At 46.6% G+C, this 18,150-nt stretch overlaps 1 protein-coding gene across 1 annotated transcript in view; it reads right to left on the reverse strand.

Annotated features, from left to right (window-relative positions):
- Positions 1 to 292: 292 nt before the first annotated feature.
- LOC133353217 (bone morphogenetic protein 7-like) overlaps positions 293 to 18,150 on the reverse strand; it is a 90,964-nt gene continuing 73,106 nt past the window's right edge. Inside the window, exons 3-7 of the mRNA XM_061569291.1 lie at positions 10,779 to 10,927; positions 5,334 to 5,534; positions 4,126 to 4,202; positions 2,932 to 3,042; positions 293 to 1,209 (exon numbers count right to left, since the gene is read on the reverse strand). Coding sequence (XP_061425275.1) covers positions 1,060 to 1,209; positions 2,932 to 3,042; positions 4,126 to 4,202; positions 5,334 to 5,534; positions 10,779 to 10,927 — 688 coding nt within the window. The 3' untranslated portion in view covers positions 293 to 1,059. The remainder of the gene's footprint in view (positions 1,210 to 2,931; positions 3,043 to 4,125; positions 4,203 to 5,333; positions 5,535 to 10,778; positions 10,928 to 18,150) is intronic.

The raw sequence follows: 18,150 nt of genomic DNA on the forward strand, positions 1-18,150 counted from the left end.
TGTGTCACTGTTGCCCGGTATTGATATGAGGGAAGATGTGTCAGAGAGTGGCCTACGACGGACTAAACACGCACAACGCTGTTCTAACGGGCCACCAGATGCCCCTGTGGTCAGAGTGCTCATCGGCGCGACAGTTTTCATCGCGACTCAACAGTTCTGATTCCATAAAACGCCAGGTAATTTTCCATGGGGAATGACCAAAGTATAAAAATAAAATGAAAATCTCTTCAACATCATTCTCAAGGGCAGGTGCTGGTGTCAATTGAGTGTTTTTTTTTTAACCCACAGTTCCACACACAGTTGTAATGTTTATATGGTGCCTTGCGGCACATACACTGAATCTCAACATGTCGAGGCGCTTTCACCTGGCAGTGATTTCAATTGGGGACGTTGTTTGGACGAAGTTATCGGGTGCCACGGTGGCGAGATGTTAACTACCTCACCTGGTATGCAGGGGGTCGTGGGTTCGATCCCGACCCTGACGACGCATGTATATTTGGAGTTTGCGTGTTTTCCCCGTGGTCGTGTGGATTTTTCGCTGGGTCCTTCAGTTTTCCCCTCCACACTTAGAATCGATGTGCGCTTTGAGTATTTGGCTGTGATACATTTCCACGTGATGAGCCACTTCGTTGTGTGGCCGGGTCTGAAATAGAGCTACATAGCTCAGTGGGCTTTACCTGCTTAGATAAAAAAAATAGTTTACTTTAGTTGTATATTCTTCTAAGCGATTTGTTTACCTTTCCTATACTTTGCACTCCTATCGTGTTTTGTATTGTTTGTCGTTGTGATGTTCTGACCTGTCTCTCTCTGTGAACAAAGAGCTTTATAGCTCATCGTATTCCCTCCAGTATAAATAAGTATTCTGATTCTGAAAAAGAGCTCAAAAGCTCGGTGGGCCTTACTTGCTAAAATAAAAAATGATAAAAAAAATTGTTTGGTTTAGTTTAGTTTAGTTTATCTCGACGACGGGCCAGCAGCGTTGGGCTCGTACCGCGATGGCTCAAACCGCGGTCCTTGCGACGTGAGCGGCCGGGGAGGGAACCGCCCGGAGGTCAGAGGTCAGTGGCAGCCGCACGAGCGCACCACCATGTTGCGGTATTTCTTGAGGATCACGTTCGAGTTGTTGTCGAAGTAGAGGATGGAGATGGCGCTGAGCTTGGTGGGGGCACAGCAGGGCATGGGGACGGCCTCGGGCTTCATTCGGTGAACCTGCAATCGAGATTTTTAAATAAGTAAACCCGTAAAAACAAAGTTTTTCACTATAAATCCTTTATATGCGTGGCGGCTAGAGTCCTCTCGTCCTCTGGCTTGAGATGGCTGCCACCTATGGGTCAGATGATTGTCTGCCAGTATTAAGCAATTGGTAATTAAATATTGAATTTGTTTTCCCTAAACAGTGTAACATTTTTGAAACATTTTTTCACGAACATTAATTGTCTCGCACAACGAGTCTGTGTGCAAAATGTCAGCTCGATTGGATCACGGGAAGTGGGTAAGAAAACGACCGAAATATTTGCACGGTCATAAGCAAGCAAGCAAGCACGCAAGCAAGCAAGCAAGCAAGCAAGCGAACTTAATATAAAGGATTTAAAAAGAAAGGTAAAGGTGCAGCCCTGCATTTGCTTGCTCATGCCACTGCTGGAGGAATGGCCTCCACTATGAGATGCTCTAGGGCAGCGGTCCCCAACCTTTTTGGCACCAGGGACCGGTTTCGTGGAAGACAATTTTTTCACGGACCGGGGGCGGGGGGGTTCATCATTGGGTCTTTCCCCCTTTTCAAAGAAGCTCTCCAGCAACGTTTGTTTTCTACTCATTTTGGCTACTAGGGGTTAGAGCTTGTGGGCTTACCAAAACTGTGACTGAGACAAGTGCACAGCGCGAGAAAGAGGCGCGGATGGAAGTGGTGAATAATAAAACAATGGGAGCGGGCCACGTGCGGACTCACCGCTCTCACCTCCTGCTGCTGTGTGGCCCGGTTCCAAACAGGCCACGGACCGGTAACGGTCCTTGGCCCGGGGGTTGGGGACCCTTAATGTGCCCTACGCTTCCACGCTGCCCAGAAGTCTTGGAAGAGCTGTGCGTACCCGCACTTTACCCCAGCCGTACGCGACCTGCCGATCGACTAACCGTGGTGCACCCATTTCTATTGCCGTGAGGATTGTATTTACTGCCGCACTCGGAGACTGCACCAGTGAAACCGACCTGGGTTGAACGTCCACTGTGATAAGCATTTCACCGGGGCAGCATCCCCATGGATATTGCAATTAAACAAACAACAAAAATATTGGGAATGTTCTGCTGCTTAGGGCCTGATGGCAAGGGGCTACATCTGTATGCCCAGTCACTAACTACGGTGCTGACAAATGAGCAAGGCTGCAATTCCACGTGCGTTTGATGTTACAAAGTGGTTTGGCATCTACTCAAATCGACCTAATTTGAATGTGGGTACAGATCACGGGTCTGTGATGTTATCAGAAACACATGCTTCGGCTAAATTCTTCATAACGTTATGACAAGACACACGATCAGCTGAATACTAATGGCTGGTAAATTTACAACAACTGCAGAGAGAGAAAAAAAAACTTTTACAAGAAATGATTGCTCAGTGGTTAATTACTAACATCTGAGCTAACGCGTTAAGAGTCATTCTTATATTGCAGGCACACAGCTGCGATTGATATTTACACAATATCCTGCTCTTTGTAGTGTTTCCCTTTGCATCGGCGGCGCTTTATTTACGTGGCTGAAGCGCAGACGGGCAAGCTTTGTCGAAATGTTCGAGCGTGCTTTAAAAAAATTCAAGTCGTCGACGATGTGACAGCGTCCGCAGTGCGGTTACATCGAGGAAACAAAAAACGGGCGAGAGAGACGCGCCGTTGTTCCTTGAGACGATCGCGGTACCCGCGCGCGCGCCGTCCGCAAGCATCTCACCAGGGTTTGCACGATGGCGTGGTTCGTCGCATTCATATGCACGCCGTACGGGAAGCTGCAGTTGCCGTCGCAGTAGTAGGCGGCGTAGCCTCCCGGCGCAATGATCCAATCCTGCAAATTGATTCACGGAACGGTTGAAAATGCATCCCCCTTGACAACACGAGAGGCGTTTGCAAGACTGACATCGAGAGGCATATTTGGTGCAAGTGTCATTGTTTTTTTTGTTGGGGGGGGGGGCGAGGGGCTGGAGGCGACTAACCCCCCACCCACCCCACCTTCACGACGAAGGATCAACCTCCTCGCCATTGGAAATTCTTGAGACACAAGTCCAACATCGTTGGCACAACATTTAACACCGGCGGTTGTTTTCCCATTAAGTTCACGAGTTCGGCGAACGCCCGCCATCGTTCGATTTCATTTGCAAACCGCTGGCAAAATCGTCGGGAGTGGACCTCACCAAGCGCGAGCACGAGTACGGTCCAGCGATGGGCGTCGCAGCCCTCGCTCGTGTTCGCAAGGCACGAGAGCTGGAGCGGATTGCAGCTTAACGCTCGTTTAAAGTTCGTTCGTGTGTATGTTGAACTTCTTTCACACCGTACGTAGCCAACCGTGCTAATCGGAGGTGCGGTTCAACATCAACCATATTGTGCGTGTTTCTGTACGCACCCGTCCCTTTAAACGAGGCCACACCATGGGGTTTGTTCAGTGCGTGCTACCTGCATAATGCACAGCAGGTACCACGCGCGCCCGCAAAAACACGTTCTCGCCATCGACCTTCTCGACAATCACAATGCTGATGTTTACACAATCCAGCCGACGGCCATATGACCTCCCAAATGCTGCTGATCCCACCAAATCTATAAACGAGGTGTCAAGTAAGTGGCGGTGCTGAGCGTCACCCCCTCTTTATGCATGGGCACTCTCCACTCTCCGGTGAAATTGGCCAAACAGCCCAGCGCATGACGCCTTTCCAAAACAAATATTCTTGAGGCTCAATGAGTCTTTACTGGCTAGGTAAGATACATTATTGGTCTTATCAATTAAACATTAAATCGATCATTAGGATTTGCATTTCTCTAGCGTCTAAATGCGACTACATCCGAGGGCACTTACTCATGTATAATACCTCACGTCTTTACTTGCGCCATCTGAACTCACTTACTTATAAGAACAGAATGCAACGGTGTAACTCACCAGCCAGCCTAGATCCCGGAAACTGACGTACATTTCGCGAATCTTGCAGGTCTGTTTCTGCTCACTGCTGTTGTAATCTACGGTCGAGAGAGGAGGAAAACAAGAGGCAAATTAACACGGATACTTTCGCGATCAATGTCAAGATCCATAATTTTTTATATTTTAATTGTAACAATTGTCATTTGTTTGGGTTCAAATCGCCGCGTGAGTACGATGCCAACGTGTGTCATTACATGTTTATAAATAAAGGTATGACGTTAATCAATCATGAGCCAACAGAGGCAATGATGAATATTAGACATTAAAGACCTGGCCACACAGACAAACAAATGAAGTTGTCACGTGGCGCACAAGCGTTTAACAGCGAGCCAAGAAAATACTCTCTGCTCATTTCAAGAAAGGGCAACAAAAACGTGCATTTGCGGGCATATCCGTGGCTTTGCCTGCCGACCGTGTTGACATGGCCATTCGTCCTGCGAAACTCCCTCGTTGTTACCGATTGGCCTGAATTAGCAAAAAAAAAAAACTGAACAGGATAGCGTGCCATGCAATATGCATGCCTGGCCTCATTCACGGCTTCATAAATCATTACACAGGGATTGCACTGACTGTGGCCATTAACACTGCAACAGAAATGAGAAAGGCCCTGCTGACACCGTTGACCCCTCCCCCCACCACACCCCCCACCCACCCCTTAGTGAAATGTCCTTTGTTAAAGATTCCCGGTGCTGCGTTCCCATGACCGCTGACCAAATGCTCTCGGTGGCCCAGCGATGGCCCAGGGCCATTCCAGCATCGCTCGGGTATCAGTCCACGCGCTTTCGTGAGCCGCATGGCTCGGTGGGCTCAGTCCCTCCTGGCACCTCCTGAGCCGTGCCAGGCTGGCTCGGTTGTGCAGTGGGAAAGAGGTATTAACCAGGCGCCATGGTGGCGAGATGTTAATTCCTTAGCCTGGTATGCAGGAGGTCGTGGGTTCTATCCCGATCCTGCCGAATGTATGTTTGGAGTTTGCATGTCTCTCTCCCTGTGGTCGTGTGGATTTATATCCGGGTCCTCTGTTTTTTCCCTCCACATGCTAGAAATTTCAACGTGACAAGCCACTTCGTTTTTGCCATCATTTGTGCCCAGGTGGCTTCTGAAAAAGAGCTATGCAGCTCAACGGGCCTCACCTGGTAAAATAAAAAATAAATAGTTCAAAGTTTCCTTACCAGTCATTTTAAACGCCCGGGAAATGTCCTGCTTGGGCCCTCGGCGTCCCTTGTTGCGGCTGCCCTTTCGCTTGCGCCCCACCGCTCGAGCCGAGCGCAGACGCAATTGGCTGGCCCTGAAGAAAGCCACCATGAAGGGCATCTTGTCCTGCTGCCCTTGCCTGCCCACCAGCCCGACCGCCGATGGGTTGATGCTCTCTCCTGCCAACGGACAATGCACAGGAAGAAGGTGTTCACACCAAGCCAGGAGGAACAACTTTCATCCAAAGATCCCCCCGCCGCCCCGTATAGCCTGAAGAGACTGATGGGGCAAGCGCTGTACATGAGCACCCTATGAATCCACGCATACACACGGTCAGCTTTGAATGCCCAGTGCTGATGCTGACGCACTACATTGTTGTTCATTTTAGGCCGCGTTGGCCCAGGGGATTCCTCTGCTAGGTTTAGGGTACAACTTGCCACCAGCGTTGTTCGTCACTAGTTTTGCACCTCCAAGGCTGTGTTCCAGTAAGTGCTGCTCCCAACTGTGTGGACCAGAGGTCACTTGATGGGTGAGATCTCAGAGGTAGCTCTGTGGTATCCACTTATGTGAGCCATTCTCTAAAGCAGAGGGTTGCACTGCCCTGCAAGACATCCAAAGTGGACATTTTGTTCGTGTGTCCTGACGTGAGTCACACAATCAATCGGGAGTGAATTGGGAGTCAATTGAGATCATTTAGATTATTTTGGTGCTATAAATGTCCAAATGACGGGCCACTTTGTTGAGCTATCATTTGTGGCCAGGTTGCTTCTGAAAGATAAGTTAATACCTCAGTGGGCTTTGCCCAGTAGGATGGGGTTAGTTTAGTTTCATGTGTTTGGGTGATTTTTTTTTTACCTTTCTTGTACTTTGCACTGCTATCGTGTTTTTGTAGAGTTTGTTGTTGCAACGTTCTTACCCGCCCCCTACTGGACATCTGCCAAAAATAACTTTATAGCTCATCGGATTCCTCCAGTATAAATAAATATTCTGATTCTGCATTGTCTAAATGTTCAATAAACTATGGCATTATTGCATAGAAATCTACGCACGTGTAAGGCGTCCAACTAAAAGATGTAACAGTCAAAATGTACGGAGAAGGAAAACAAGTTGGATTGAGAATGTACTCACAGTCTTTCCTCCCCTCCCCACCCCCCCATATTTATCTTTAAATGATTGTCTAATGACACGAATACGTGCAAACGTCAGTGACCCGCACAGGCCAGCTGTGCTGGAGAGTAAAAAAAGAAGGCGGGGGGGGGGTATAAAACCTAGCAACCTCCAGTAATTATTTTCTGCTGCACTCAAGCTACACACAAAAAAAGCACTTTAAAAAAAATCAATTGCCCTCCAGGCGAGTTGCTTTCATTCCGTGTCTGAACCACGTGGAAGCTGGGTCCCTTTTAACCCATCGTCTTAGACAATTATTCTAAGCTGCTGGGTTGACGGTGCATCTCACCGGCAGCGATCGGTTTTTTTGCTGGGTGGCTAAAAATAGCGGTGGTGGCGGCGGTGGCCACCCGTTTCCCATGAGGCATCTGTCTCAGAGGAAACGGAGATGCTGCCACGCACTCTTTCCCGCGGAACGGTGCCATGAGCTCAATGTATGCGTGTATTTCGATTTAAAGCTTTCGTGACTGCAGGGATTCATCTTCTTGGTTATTTCGGTAAAGTCACGTAGAATGGAAAAAATAAAATAATAAAAATAAAACATAGTAAAATAATTCTCACGACGTTTCGGCCACAACGCAAGCAGCCGTCCTCAGGTGAAGAACAGGTCTGTCGAGAAGACAGACCTGTTCTTCACCTGAGGACGGCTGCTTGACAGACCTGTTCTTCACCTGAGGACGGCTGCTTGCGTTGTGGCCGAAACGTCGTGAGAATTATTTTATTTTGTTTTATTTTTATTATTTTATTATTTCCATTCTACGTGACTTTACCGAAAGAACCAAGAAGATACGTTGAACTTCTTTCGGACCGTACGTAGCCGACCGCGCTCAACGGAGGTGCGGGACGTACCGCGTGCTGTTTGGCATGACGTACACCCTGAACACACATCGGTGAAACGTACAGCGCAACATGTCTTTTGCTCGAATGACCATTGAGGGTATTATTGTTTCATCCCCTGTTCACCGGTGGTGGGAATTCTACATTGCTGTTATAACAGGGGCGAGTCTCTCCATAGGGCAACCACTTCTTGGCCTCCCCACAAAGTCATATTAACTTGATTTGAAGCTTTCGTGACTGCAGGAATCCATACTCTTTGATTCTTTCGGTAAAGTCACGTAGGTATTTTATTTTATACCTACGTGACTTTACCGAAAGAACCAAAGAGTATGATATTAACTTGATCATAACCGAAAAGTTGATGTGTTGAGTAAACCTCCCATAGCCAGAATTTGAACTCACGATATTCCGACCGTGAGCTGCTTGCTCTCCCACTGAACCACCTGGCTGGTGAATCAACCAGCCTCGTGGCTCAGTGGTGGGTGGCTGCGCCTTGCTTTCTGCTACTTCTACGTGGGCTTTCAATGTTGCGCTGTGCGGTTCTCTGATGTGTCTTCAGGGTGTACGTCATGCCAAACAACACGCGGTACATCCCGCACCTCCGATTAGCACAGTTGGCTACGTACGATGCAAAATAAGTTCAACATACAGAATTTTATTTATATATACAAGTTACGAAACATCAAGAACATGGGTAATTGGGCGACGATTACATTTTGAGAGACTGGATGTGGCATTAATCCTTCCCCAGACATTTATGCGGTTCTTGAGCTCAATCAACAGCTTTCCCTTCAGTCACAGTCACCTTGACATGAGCACTTCCTCAAACACATCAGTGCATCTTCTCTAAATGACTCACCACAGGCAAACGCAGTGAATATGCATCTCTCGCTCTCGAGGTATAAATGCGCTTGGAGTGTGATTCGCATTATTCAGCTGTTATATTCCACCGTCCAAATGGTAGAATTCCTACAGAGAGACGGGTCCCTGTCATGAGAATGTAGAATTTTACACCATTGGTTCAGGGCCACCAAAAGAGATAAGCGCTACTTCATGTGCCGTTCACACCTGGAGACACGTTCACTTTGACCTCTCGATATATAGAGGATAGCCCAAAGGTCAGGACAAATAGGGTCATTATGTTTATTTTCACACATCACATAGGCGTCCCAAGTTCGATTCCTGTTTTCGGCCAACATCAGTGGCGAACATCTGAACCAGTTACGGGGCCTCCCCTAGGTCAACTCCGCCTTTAAGAGCACCTGGTGCAGGGTGTAAACATCAGCTTGGGGAGACAAAGGTGGCCGGGCGTGGTGCTGGCCACCCATCCCCTCGTGTATCGTGTAGGCCATAATAGGTGCTCGCTACCGCACTTGCTTCAACAGTATGTGAAGGCTATAAGGGGGTGGGTGTTAAGTCTTTGTCTATAAATGGAACCAAACAGTCAATTATTGAAGGTGTAGGGAGGCAAACACAAACACTGATCCACACAGAGTGAAGAGAGGGAATCTAACCACCATTTATTCCAAATGAGCTCGTAACCTGACAATGTAAATGTCTAGATTCGAAGCTTTCGTGACTGCAAGGATTCATACTCTTTGGTTTTTCGGTAAAGTCACGTAGGTAAAAAATCAAATCAAATAAATGAAAACCGGGTGTGCTTTCGCTACGTGGTCCCCACCTGAAGAAGGACGCTTGTGTTGTGCCCACAACGTCGTGATTTAATTTAGTTGGTTTTCATTTATTTTATTAGATTTTTTTACCTACGTGACTTTACCGAAAAACCAAAGAGTGTAATGTAAATGTCCCCACTGGGATCGGCACAGCATTTGGTAAACGCTTCTTCATTTTGCCATGCGGCTCTGGAGCGGAGGTACCTTTGCAAAAAAAAACGGTTTAATTTTGATGTAAACACAGCGCTTGGTTTTAAATGAGAGTCGGAAGCAATTATGTTATTAAATCAGAATGTGCCTCATGAAAACGCCGTGCGACCATGAAGTTAAATAAACCGTCTGAAGTTCTCCTCCATCCCTGCGGGGAAGTGAATTCATTTGGTGTCTCCCAAAGACTTTCCTCAGCTTGAGACAGCTGCTGACGAGCTCGGGATGGTTATTCACGCAAGTAGGAACCGAGTCTAAGCATTATTTTATTATAATTCTTACATATATTTATCCAGGAAAGTCTCACTGAGTCCCGATTATCTTCTTTTTTAGGAGGGTCCTGCAAAGTATGTTTTAAAGTAGAGGGCAATGGTGCTATTTGTAATCTTAATTAAGTGATTTGCAGCTAATTTTTTTTAGATTCGGAATGTTTGGCCAAAACCAGCGTTTTAGTTTTTAGTGAAGGGTGAGAACCAGATGACCTTGGGGAAACCCATGCAGACTGGGGGAGAACATACAAACCCATGCAGACTGGGGGAGAACATACAAACCCATGCAGACTGGGGGAGAACATACCAACCCATGCAGACTGGGGGAGAACTCTACTCAGAAAGATGCGCCTCTGTCAGGAATCGAGCCCAGCTGCTTCTCGCTGTGTGTCACGTATGAATGTCGACTTATTCCGCACCGTACGTAGCCAAACGTGCTAATCGGAGGCATGGCTGTTATCACTGTCCGACCCTATTGCCTGATGCTCAACAAATATACTCGTACTTCTGGGCCAGAATGTTTGCAGTGGCTAAATGATCATAGTTATATATATATATAAATGCACAGTATTTTTGAAATCCACTGCTGGATGACGGCCACCACCCCAATGCCCTTTTGGCCATTGGGGTTGTGTGATTATACTCAACCATGTTCGTCAGTGAGTAAAAGGGTGACCCCAGGACTGGCTTAGATGTCACTCGCTATCGATGTTGGCTGTGACCGGAAGTCGACCTCATGTTCACAGTGAACTCACCGCTACGCCTCTGCTCCACACCAATGCTATAATCAATTACGGTAATTTATAACATTGGCCGGTCTTTCTTGTACATTAAGATGTGCCTTAGCATCGTGTTGCGTCTGTACTGAACTAGGAACATTGAACTAAACTATATTCTATATAGCTCTTTTTCAGAAGCGACCTGGCCACAAATGATAGCTCAACGAAGTGGCTTATCACGTGGAAATTCATAGTAGCCATATACTCTAAATGCACGATGATTTTAAATGTGGAAAAAAAAAAACGGAAGACCCAGAGAAAAATACACGCGACCATGGGGAGAACACGCAAACTCCAAATGTGCAGACACCAGGGTCGGGATCGACCCCACATCCTCCTGCATACCAGGCGAGGGAGTTAGCATCTTATAGCCGCCGTGGCAAACTGCGTCTTGGACAAACACGTGGCGTGTGAGCGAGCGAACGAACGAACGAGTGGCTGCTGGGTAGGTTCCCCATCGGTAAAACGAGACTGCGTGTTTCCTGCCTTACCGCTCATCGTCTCCACTCGCAGCTGTAAGCCCAGGTTTTGTTTGGGGCTCATGAGCCACAGGTTGGACGTGGCCGTGATGTCGAACACCAGCCAGCTCTCCTCCGTCGCCCACACCACGCGGCTGTCGAGCTGAAACAAGTCCGACTGCCTGTCCACGCAAAGCAGAGCGGGTGAAAGTAATCACACAAAGGCAAAGGTCCCCCGTATAGCCTTCAATAGGCTGCTGGGGCAAAGTGCTCTTGGCGAGCGCCTATGAAGGGGTGGCAGGGTGCCCGAGAGATGGGTTTGGTAAGCACCACGTCCGGCCGCCTTTGTCTCGCCAGTGCTTGATGCTTACACACTACAGAAGGTACTCGTTAAGGCTGAGTAGACCTAGGGGAGGTCCAAGAACTGTCCAGGTATTTGTGACTGATATTGGCCGTGAGCCGAAATCAAATTTAAGTTCGTCGCGTGGTCCACTAACCACCACTCTACCACTCCCTGCATTAATATATAAAGAAAAAGATCCCCCGTGTAGCCCTAAACAAACTGTTGGGGCAAGGGCTGTTAGTGAACACCAATGAAGGCAGGCACGGCACACAAGGGGGTCGGTGGCCAACACCATGCCTGGTCAACTTTGTCATCCGAGTGCGGATACTTAAACACCGCACAAGGTATTGTTTTTAAAGGCTAGGTCGACCTAGGGGAGTCCCAGGACCAGTTTAAATATTCGCCACCGTTATTGTTTGCGAGCAGGAGGCAAACTCGGGTTGCCGGGTTCGTAGTGCAATGCGCTAACCACTTCACTACCATTCTGCACACACACATATACTCTACATATACACACGTAAAAAAACATAGATTTTAAATTGAAACACAATTACAATGCGATATCGATCTTACTTCACGGGATCGAATGTTTGTCCAATGGGATAAGAGACAATTTGTCCCAATGGGCTCTCACCTGTTTATGAATACAGTCAAACAGTTGTGTAATTCATGCTAATTGTATATATGTATGAACTTATTTTGCACCGTACGAAACCAACCGTGCTAATCGGACGTGCGGTGGAAGGACAACAACACTCTAAAAAGCAGTTTTTAAAGAAATGTATCCCATGACGTTGTACATTAATAATATATAAGGACCAAATCCCATATGCAGCCACTACCATGCAAATGAAAACCATACCACCACCAATAAAAATATAACATTTAAAAAAAAAAAGAAATGGCACCAAAACATAAAGCGCTAGCAACAACAAAAGTGATCACAACAAAGAATTGAGTCCACGAACTCCACAACAACAAAATCCCAGACCACAGTCCCAACTTCTCAACTAAGGTAAGAAACCATATTCTTTGGGTCTTTCGGTAAAGTCACGTAGGATAGGTTCAAAGAAAATAACAAAAAACTACGACGTTTTGTGTTGCGATCAAAACGTCGCAGTATTTTGTTATTTTCTTTGAACCTATCTACGTGACTTTACCGAAAGACCCAGAGAATATGAATTCCTGCAGTCACGAACGCTTTAAGTCGAGATTCAAGCCAGGAAACCTTCACGGGAGGGGCAGTGGTGGAGTGCCAAAAGGTTGTGACTCATTTATAGCATTCGGTCAAATGTCATTTTATCGAACCGAGAGGGATGATGTGCCGAGTCAACCCCAACCGGGATTTGAACTCATGACCTTCCGATCGCGAGCTGCTCGATCTACCGGTGGGTCACCTGGCCACTGTAAAAGTGTCCAAAGGTGATCTTTGCAGATGTCAAGTTTGTGGTATTGAATATGAAGGTTATATTGCTATTTTAACTATTAACTATATGTTGTTATTTTAGCAGGTAAGACCCACTGAGCTCTATTGCTCTTTTTCAGATGCGGCCTGGCCACAAACGATAGCTCAGCAAAGTGGCTTATCACTTGGAAATGTAGTGCAGCCAAATCTATGGTGACGCTGGTGTGAATTGTGTGCGATGTCTTCAGCACAAATCCAAACTACTATCTGTTTTCTGATAGCTCCATGAGCAGGGGTCGGTTGGCACAACCTGGGATGGCAAATGATGGCAGTGTTCCCCACGTGAGCAGTGTCCAGTGGAAGGGTGAACCGTTTTCGTGATAATTAATCGTGATCATTTTATATGAACCGCCATAGTTACGTGGAATTTCCACCATTGTCTTAGAACTACCGAGAGTAATCAATAAATACTGTTATATATATATGTGTGCATGTGAAAATGTTAACACTGCATAAACAAAACACACGATGGGATTGTATAGACAACACTATGACGCGGCATAGACAACACATTTTGATAAAATGTCAACAATGCACAGACAACGCACTGCGAGATTAACACAAGCAAACTCCTGTTCGAGTATAGGGCACCGCTGACCTATCTTATTTTAGACTGTCATGCGACTAAATCCATATTTATTGTTAACATAGGAATTTAATGGGGGAAAAAAAACTATAGGCTTTAACCTTTTTGTTCTCTTATCAGTTTGATACTGGTTAAAATAGGGCCCCAAAAGAAATGTGCACGGTGAAGCACTGTGCGGAGGCAAAGAAAAGCAAGCCCTAGGCCACGCGGAGATATCCTGGTCAATGCAGGCAGGTTCAGCCAGTTGGCATAACCCAAAAACAAAATACCCCTATACACAAACATACATGGTACGTTCCACATGTAATTGCCAACATGTGTGACTTAATAATGGATGCTGCAAGGCAAACAGGTGCATGAACATTGATTATGGGACATTCCTTTTTTTTCAATCTTTTAACATTGCACCAATTTGAGTTGGCTGTCGGTTGTGGTTGATTTTATTATTATTATTTTGCAAGCCCACTTGTTAAAATTAAGATGCTCATGGTCCACCGGTACAGCTCTCTCTAAATGACATCCGTCGTATCGAATTCGTTAGAGAGTTTCCAGGTCTCATTGTGTCTCAGAAGCTCAGCAGGGGTGACCACTTGTGCATAGCAGCCGTAGGCATAGAGGCTGCAGGGAACATGACGTTCCAGCAGATGGTAATACGGCAATGGGTGCGGCCCACAGAATTAGTCCACCTCATGGATCGATTTAACACGTAGGCTTTTGCGACCAATATCATCCATAATACAGTTTTTTTTGTGTTAGATCGTGTAAATGTTGTGGCTTGGCTCTCTAACACACCGGTGTGCTGTACTAGAAACGAATTGGCACGTTCTGTTGACGTGACAAACCTTACCAATTGGCTGTGTCGGGTGGTGGCGGGTTTAACGACACGTTTATATATTTACGCGTTCTAACCAAAAAAATACCTGTATTACTAATGGATCGAGTTAATCCGTCTACTGAATCTATCTGTGCAAAAGCTATGCGTGTCATCCCCTTACACTGCGTTGGGTTTCTCTGGGTACATCCAGTTTTCCTCCCAGATAAATACAATAGCCAAATACAAGATCAAGGCGTCTCTATAAATGTGAGTCTTGAGACTCGCGGAGGATTTTGTGGGTAAATCATGTACATTAGTATTACTATTATTATACACTCGTGTATATGCAGAGTGCACAAGCAAGATCACTGTCAAACATATTGGTTTTTGGAACGTATAATAGGTTCTTGCCATGCCACGAGTCCAGTTCAACAGGTTTGTTTTGATGGCTGGAACGTGCAGATTAAATTAATTTGGTTGTGTCGGCACTGTTACTCAAATGTGCAAGTGCATTTCACAATGCCAAAGCCGTGAAGAAATCACCAAGAACGCACCCAACATTCTTTGGGTCTTTCGGTAAAGTCACATAGACAGGTTCAAATAAAATAACAAGACAATCTACGACGTTTCGATCGCAACACAAGCGGTAGTTTTTTCTTCCTGATGACGACCGCTTGTGTTGCGAATGAAACGTCGTAAATTTTGTGTTGTTTTCTTCGAACCTACTTAAGTGCCTTTACCGAAAGACCCAAAGAACATGAATTCCTGCAGTCACGAACGCTTTAAGTCAAGAATGCACCCAATCTTGTCATATCTTGGAAGCTAAGCGAAATGCTGGCTAGTACTCGGGTGCAAGCCTGCCTGGGAATGCCAGGTGTTTGAGGTGTGGGCTGTAAGGTAGATAGGACATGGTGGTACAACGATGGATTCTTAAATATATCTGCGCAAAGGTTAGCCCCTTGTAATGCATTATGCATTTTCTCTGGTCACTCCAGTTTTCTTCAACGAGTCAAACATTCAATCTTGATTTGACGCTTTCGTGACTGCAGGAATCCATACTTTTTGGTTCTTTCGGTAAAGTCACGTAGGTATAAAAATAAAAGAAATCACGACGTTTCGGGCGCAACACAAGCTTTCCCACCTGATGACGGACGCTTGTGTGTGCGCCCGAAACGTCGTGATTATTTTATTTTATACTTACGTGACTTTACCGAAAGAACCAGAGAGTATGGAGTCAAACATTCGTTCGTGGAATTGGCAAAATATCTCAATGCAGCACCCTCACTAAAAATTGCTTTTCGGATTCGGTGAGGATTTCCTGGATAAATAAAGAGAAGATGTCGTGAAATGGATTTCTCGCCAATTCACAATAGTTGTTTGGGTTTTTTCGAGAAAATTTCCGGGAAAAACGTAAATCGTCAACTTTACGGTCGCCGGTATCAAAACACAACTTTGCCAATTGTTCAAATTATCTGACTAATTTCTCGTAGGTTCTCATGAAAAAAAGAAAAGAAAACCACTGCTAACAAATAAACACAACGTAGACGATGACACAGGCCACGCAGAGAGAGATAATAGGTCTCGTCACGATCCCAGTCACGCACAGAGAGAGAGAGCAGAGCTCATCACGATCACAGCCACGCAGAGAGACCAGCGCTCACCACGATCACAGCCACGATCACAGCCACGCAGAGAGAGAGACAGGAGGCCTCATCACGATCACAGCCACGCACGCAGAGAGAGCAGGGCTCATCACGATAACAGCCACGCAGAGAGAGCAGAGCTCATCACGATCACAGTCACACACAGAGAGAGACAGGAGGGCTCACCACGATCACTGTCGGGGCGCAGTTCTTCCAAGGGGCCTCAAAGCGAGAGGAGTCGGGGCAGACCACAGGCTGGCGATAGGGTGACCAAATTACACAACCCGTGTGTTTTCGTCTCAAATACAATGCAAGCCACAATTTCGTTAACACGCAGACAACGAGAAGGTTCGATAAAACTAGAAGCAAACTAGATGATGTGTTTTTGATGCCATTTATTAATTAGTTTATATTTTATTTTGCTTGGTAGTAGGGTTTTCATTTGCTTGGCACGTGTGTGTGGCTTCTTTCGCGTCGTACGTAGCCAACGGCGTGTATGGGATTTGGTCCTCATATATAATACCTGTACAGCATTGTGGGATGCTGTTGGCATGAATGGCGCTATATAAAATGAAAGTATTATAATTACGGCGCGTTTCGAGCAAAAGGGGAACGTGATCTACGTGTAAACACGCGTGCGCAGATGACGATGGGACGGAGGTTGTTGATTTAAAGTGTAATTTACTCGATGAGGGATGTGGGGGGGGGGCTAAAGAGGAAAAGAAACAAACAGGCAAAGCATCCTTCCTCTGGGCAGCTCCATCGCCCCATTGCGTGAAACGCTGTCTTCACAAATTACGGAGACTCCTCAACTTACGAACGAGTTAGGTTCCGGAGGTCTGTTCGTAAGTCGATTTGTTCGTTACGTCCAACAATACTCCTGTCGATTCCAAACGTGTTGTACGGCGTGTACACTAAATAACAACAGACAATGGCGGCGGCCCAGGCAGGAAATGCTGGGAACGCTGGGTAATAACACTGAACAAACGCCAGCATCTATTGCGCGGCGGTTGAACTTACGACTCTCGGTCCGAACGGGCAACTGGACATACGGACAGATTTGTTCGTAGATCTCTGAAAGTTCGTAAGTCGAATGTTCGTGAGTAGAGGAGTCCCTGTATTAGATTGGCCCGGAATTTGGAGAGGAACTACAGTAGAACACCTCTTAATGACGGCAATTGGTTCCACGAAACCGGTCGTTAATCGATTTGGTTGTTAAGCGAGTATAGGAAACACACGTCCATGGCTTAATGCGTTCCGATAGCATCGAAATGTATCCTTTTTCACCCCGAAAAAGTACTTTATAATATAAAAGAAGTTACGTTAATACGTAAAAATACTAACCACATTATAAGCACATAATATTAAAAGAAACATGGTTAATGAATGCATTAATGAATATTTACTGTACCTACAACAGTACGTCGTTAACAGGGGAATGGTCGGCAAGCGAACACATTGTACTGTATGGAGGCGTTAAGCGATTCGTCGTTAACAGGGGTGATCGTTAGCAGGGGTTCTACTTTACACTACTATACAATACACTATACACTACACTACTATACACTACACTAGACACTAAACTACTATACACTACACTATACACTACACATTGGGCTCTACGGAGGCCCGGCGTTAAGCGATTCGTCGTTAACAGGGGTGGTCGTTAGCAGGGGTTCTAACGTATTGGAAAATGTTCATTGTGATGATGGAGAACAGTTGGCATCAACGCGGCTATTATACGGATATAAGGGGGACTGAGTGAGTACTCCCGCGAGCCTGACGGACAACCGATAGCCGCTTCGTGCCACGTCGTGCCACGCGCGAACCTCACAGCAAACAGTTCTCTTGAAAGCGCCCTCGAGTCGTGCCAAGAAATTATCGCAAAAATTACCGTTAAATTGGCCTACGCTGAGTAAATATATTTAACAAAGCAGCCGAGCCACGCTCTGTTTTGATAAGTCCTTCATTTGTCTCCGTCTCCGAGGAGTTCTTCTCGACTGTAAACGGCTTGGAAACCCCTCAGGGAGCCCTGGGACTGGTCACAAACAAGCAACGCGTTGTATTGGGACACCTGCTTTAATGGTCGACGCGCATGAACAGTAGCAAATGCGTGCAATTATGCCCTGCAATTATGAGTCGAGGCAAGAGGTACTTAGATGCACGTAATGGCCCATGGCTGTGCAATTATTCTACACGTCGGTTGTGACGTTTGTCGTCAAACGAGTAGGTGCCGGCACTCGATCTCCTTTTCGCAGCCCTTCCACAATCGACGGCTCACACGAGACCCAGACATCACAGCCTCCCGGCTTCGACATTCCTCCTGGGAGACGCCGGTGTGGACCATCGGCCGCATCAAAACATCAGCAGGCTGATGCCCGCGTATCAGAGGTCACAACCGGGTATCCGATACCCGTACCCTACCCGATACCCGGCTACCCGTACCGTTTGTCACTCATTTCGGGTAGGGTACGGGTACGGGTACGGGTAGGGAACGGGTACCCGTCCGGGTTTGCGACCCTGGTGCGGCCGGGTACGGGTACGGGTAAGGAAT

Source organism: Lethenteron reissneri, chromosome 43, assembly GCF_015708825.2.
Source record: "Lethenteron reissneri isolate LAM-NWPU_2019-01 chromosome 43, ASM1570882v1, whole genome shotgun sequence".
In the NCBI taxonomy this organism is placed as follows: Eukaryota; Metazoa; Chordata; class Hyperoartia; order Petromyzontiformes; family Petromyzontidae; genus Lethenteron; species Lethenteron reissneri.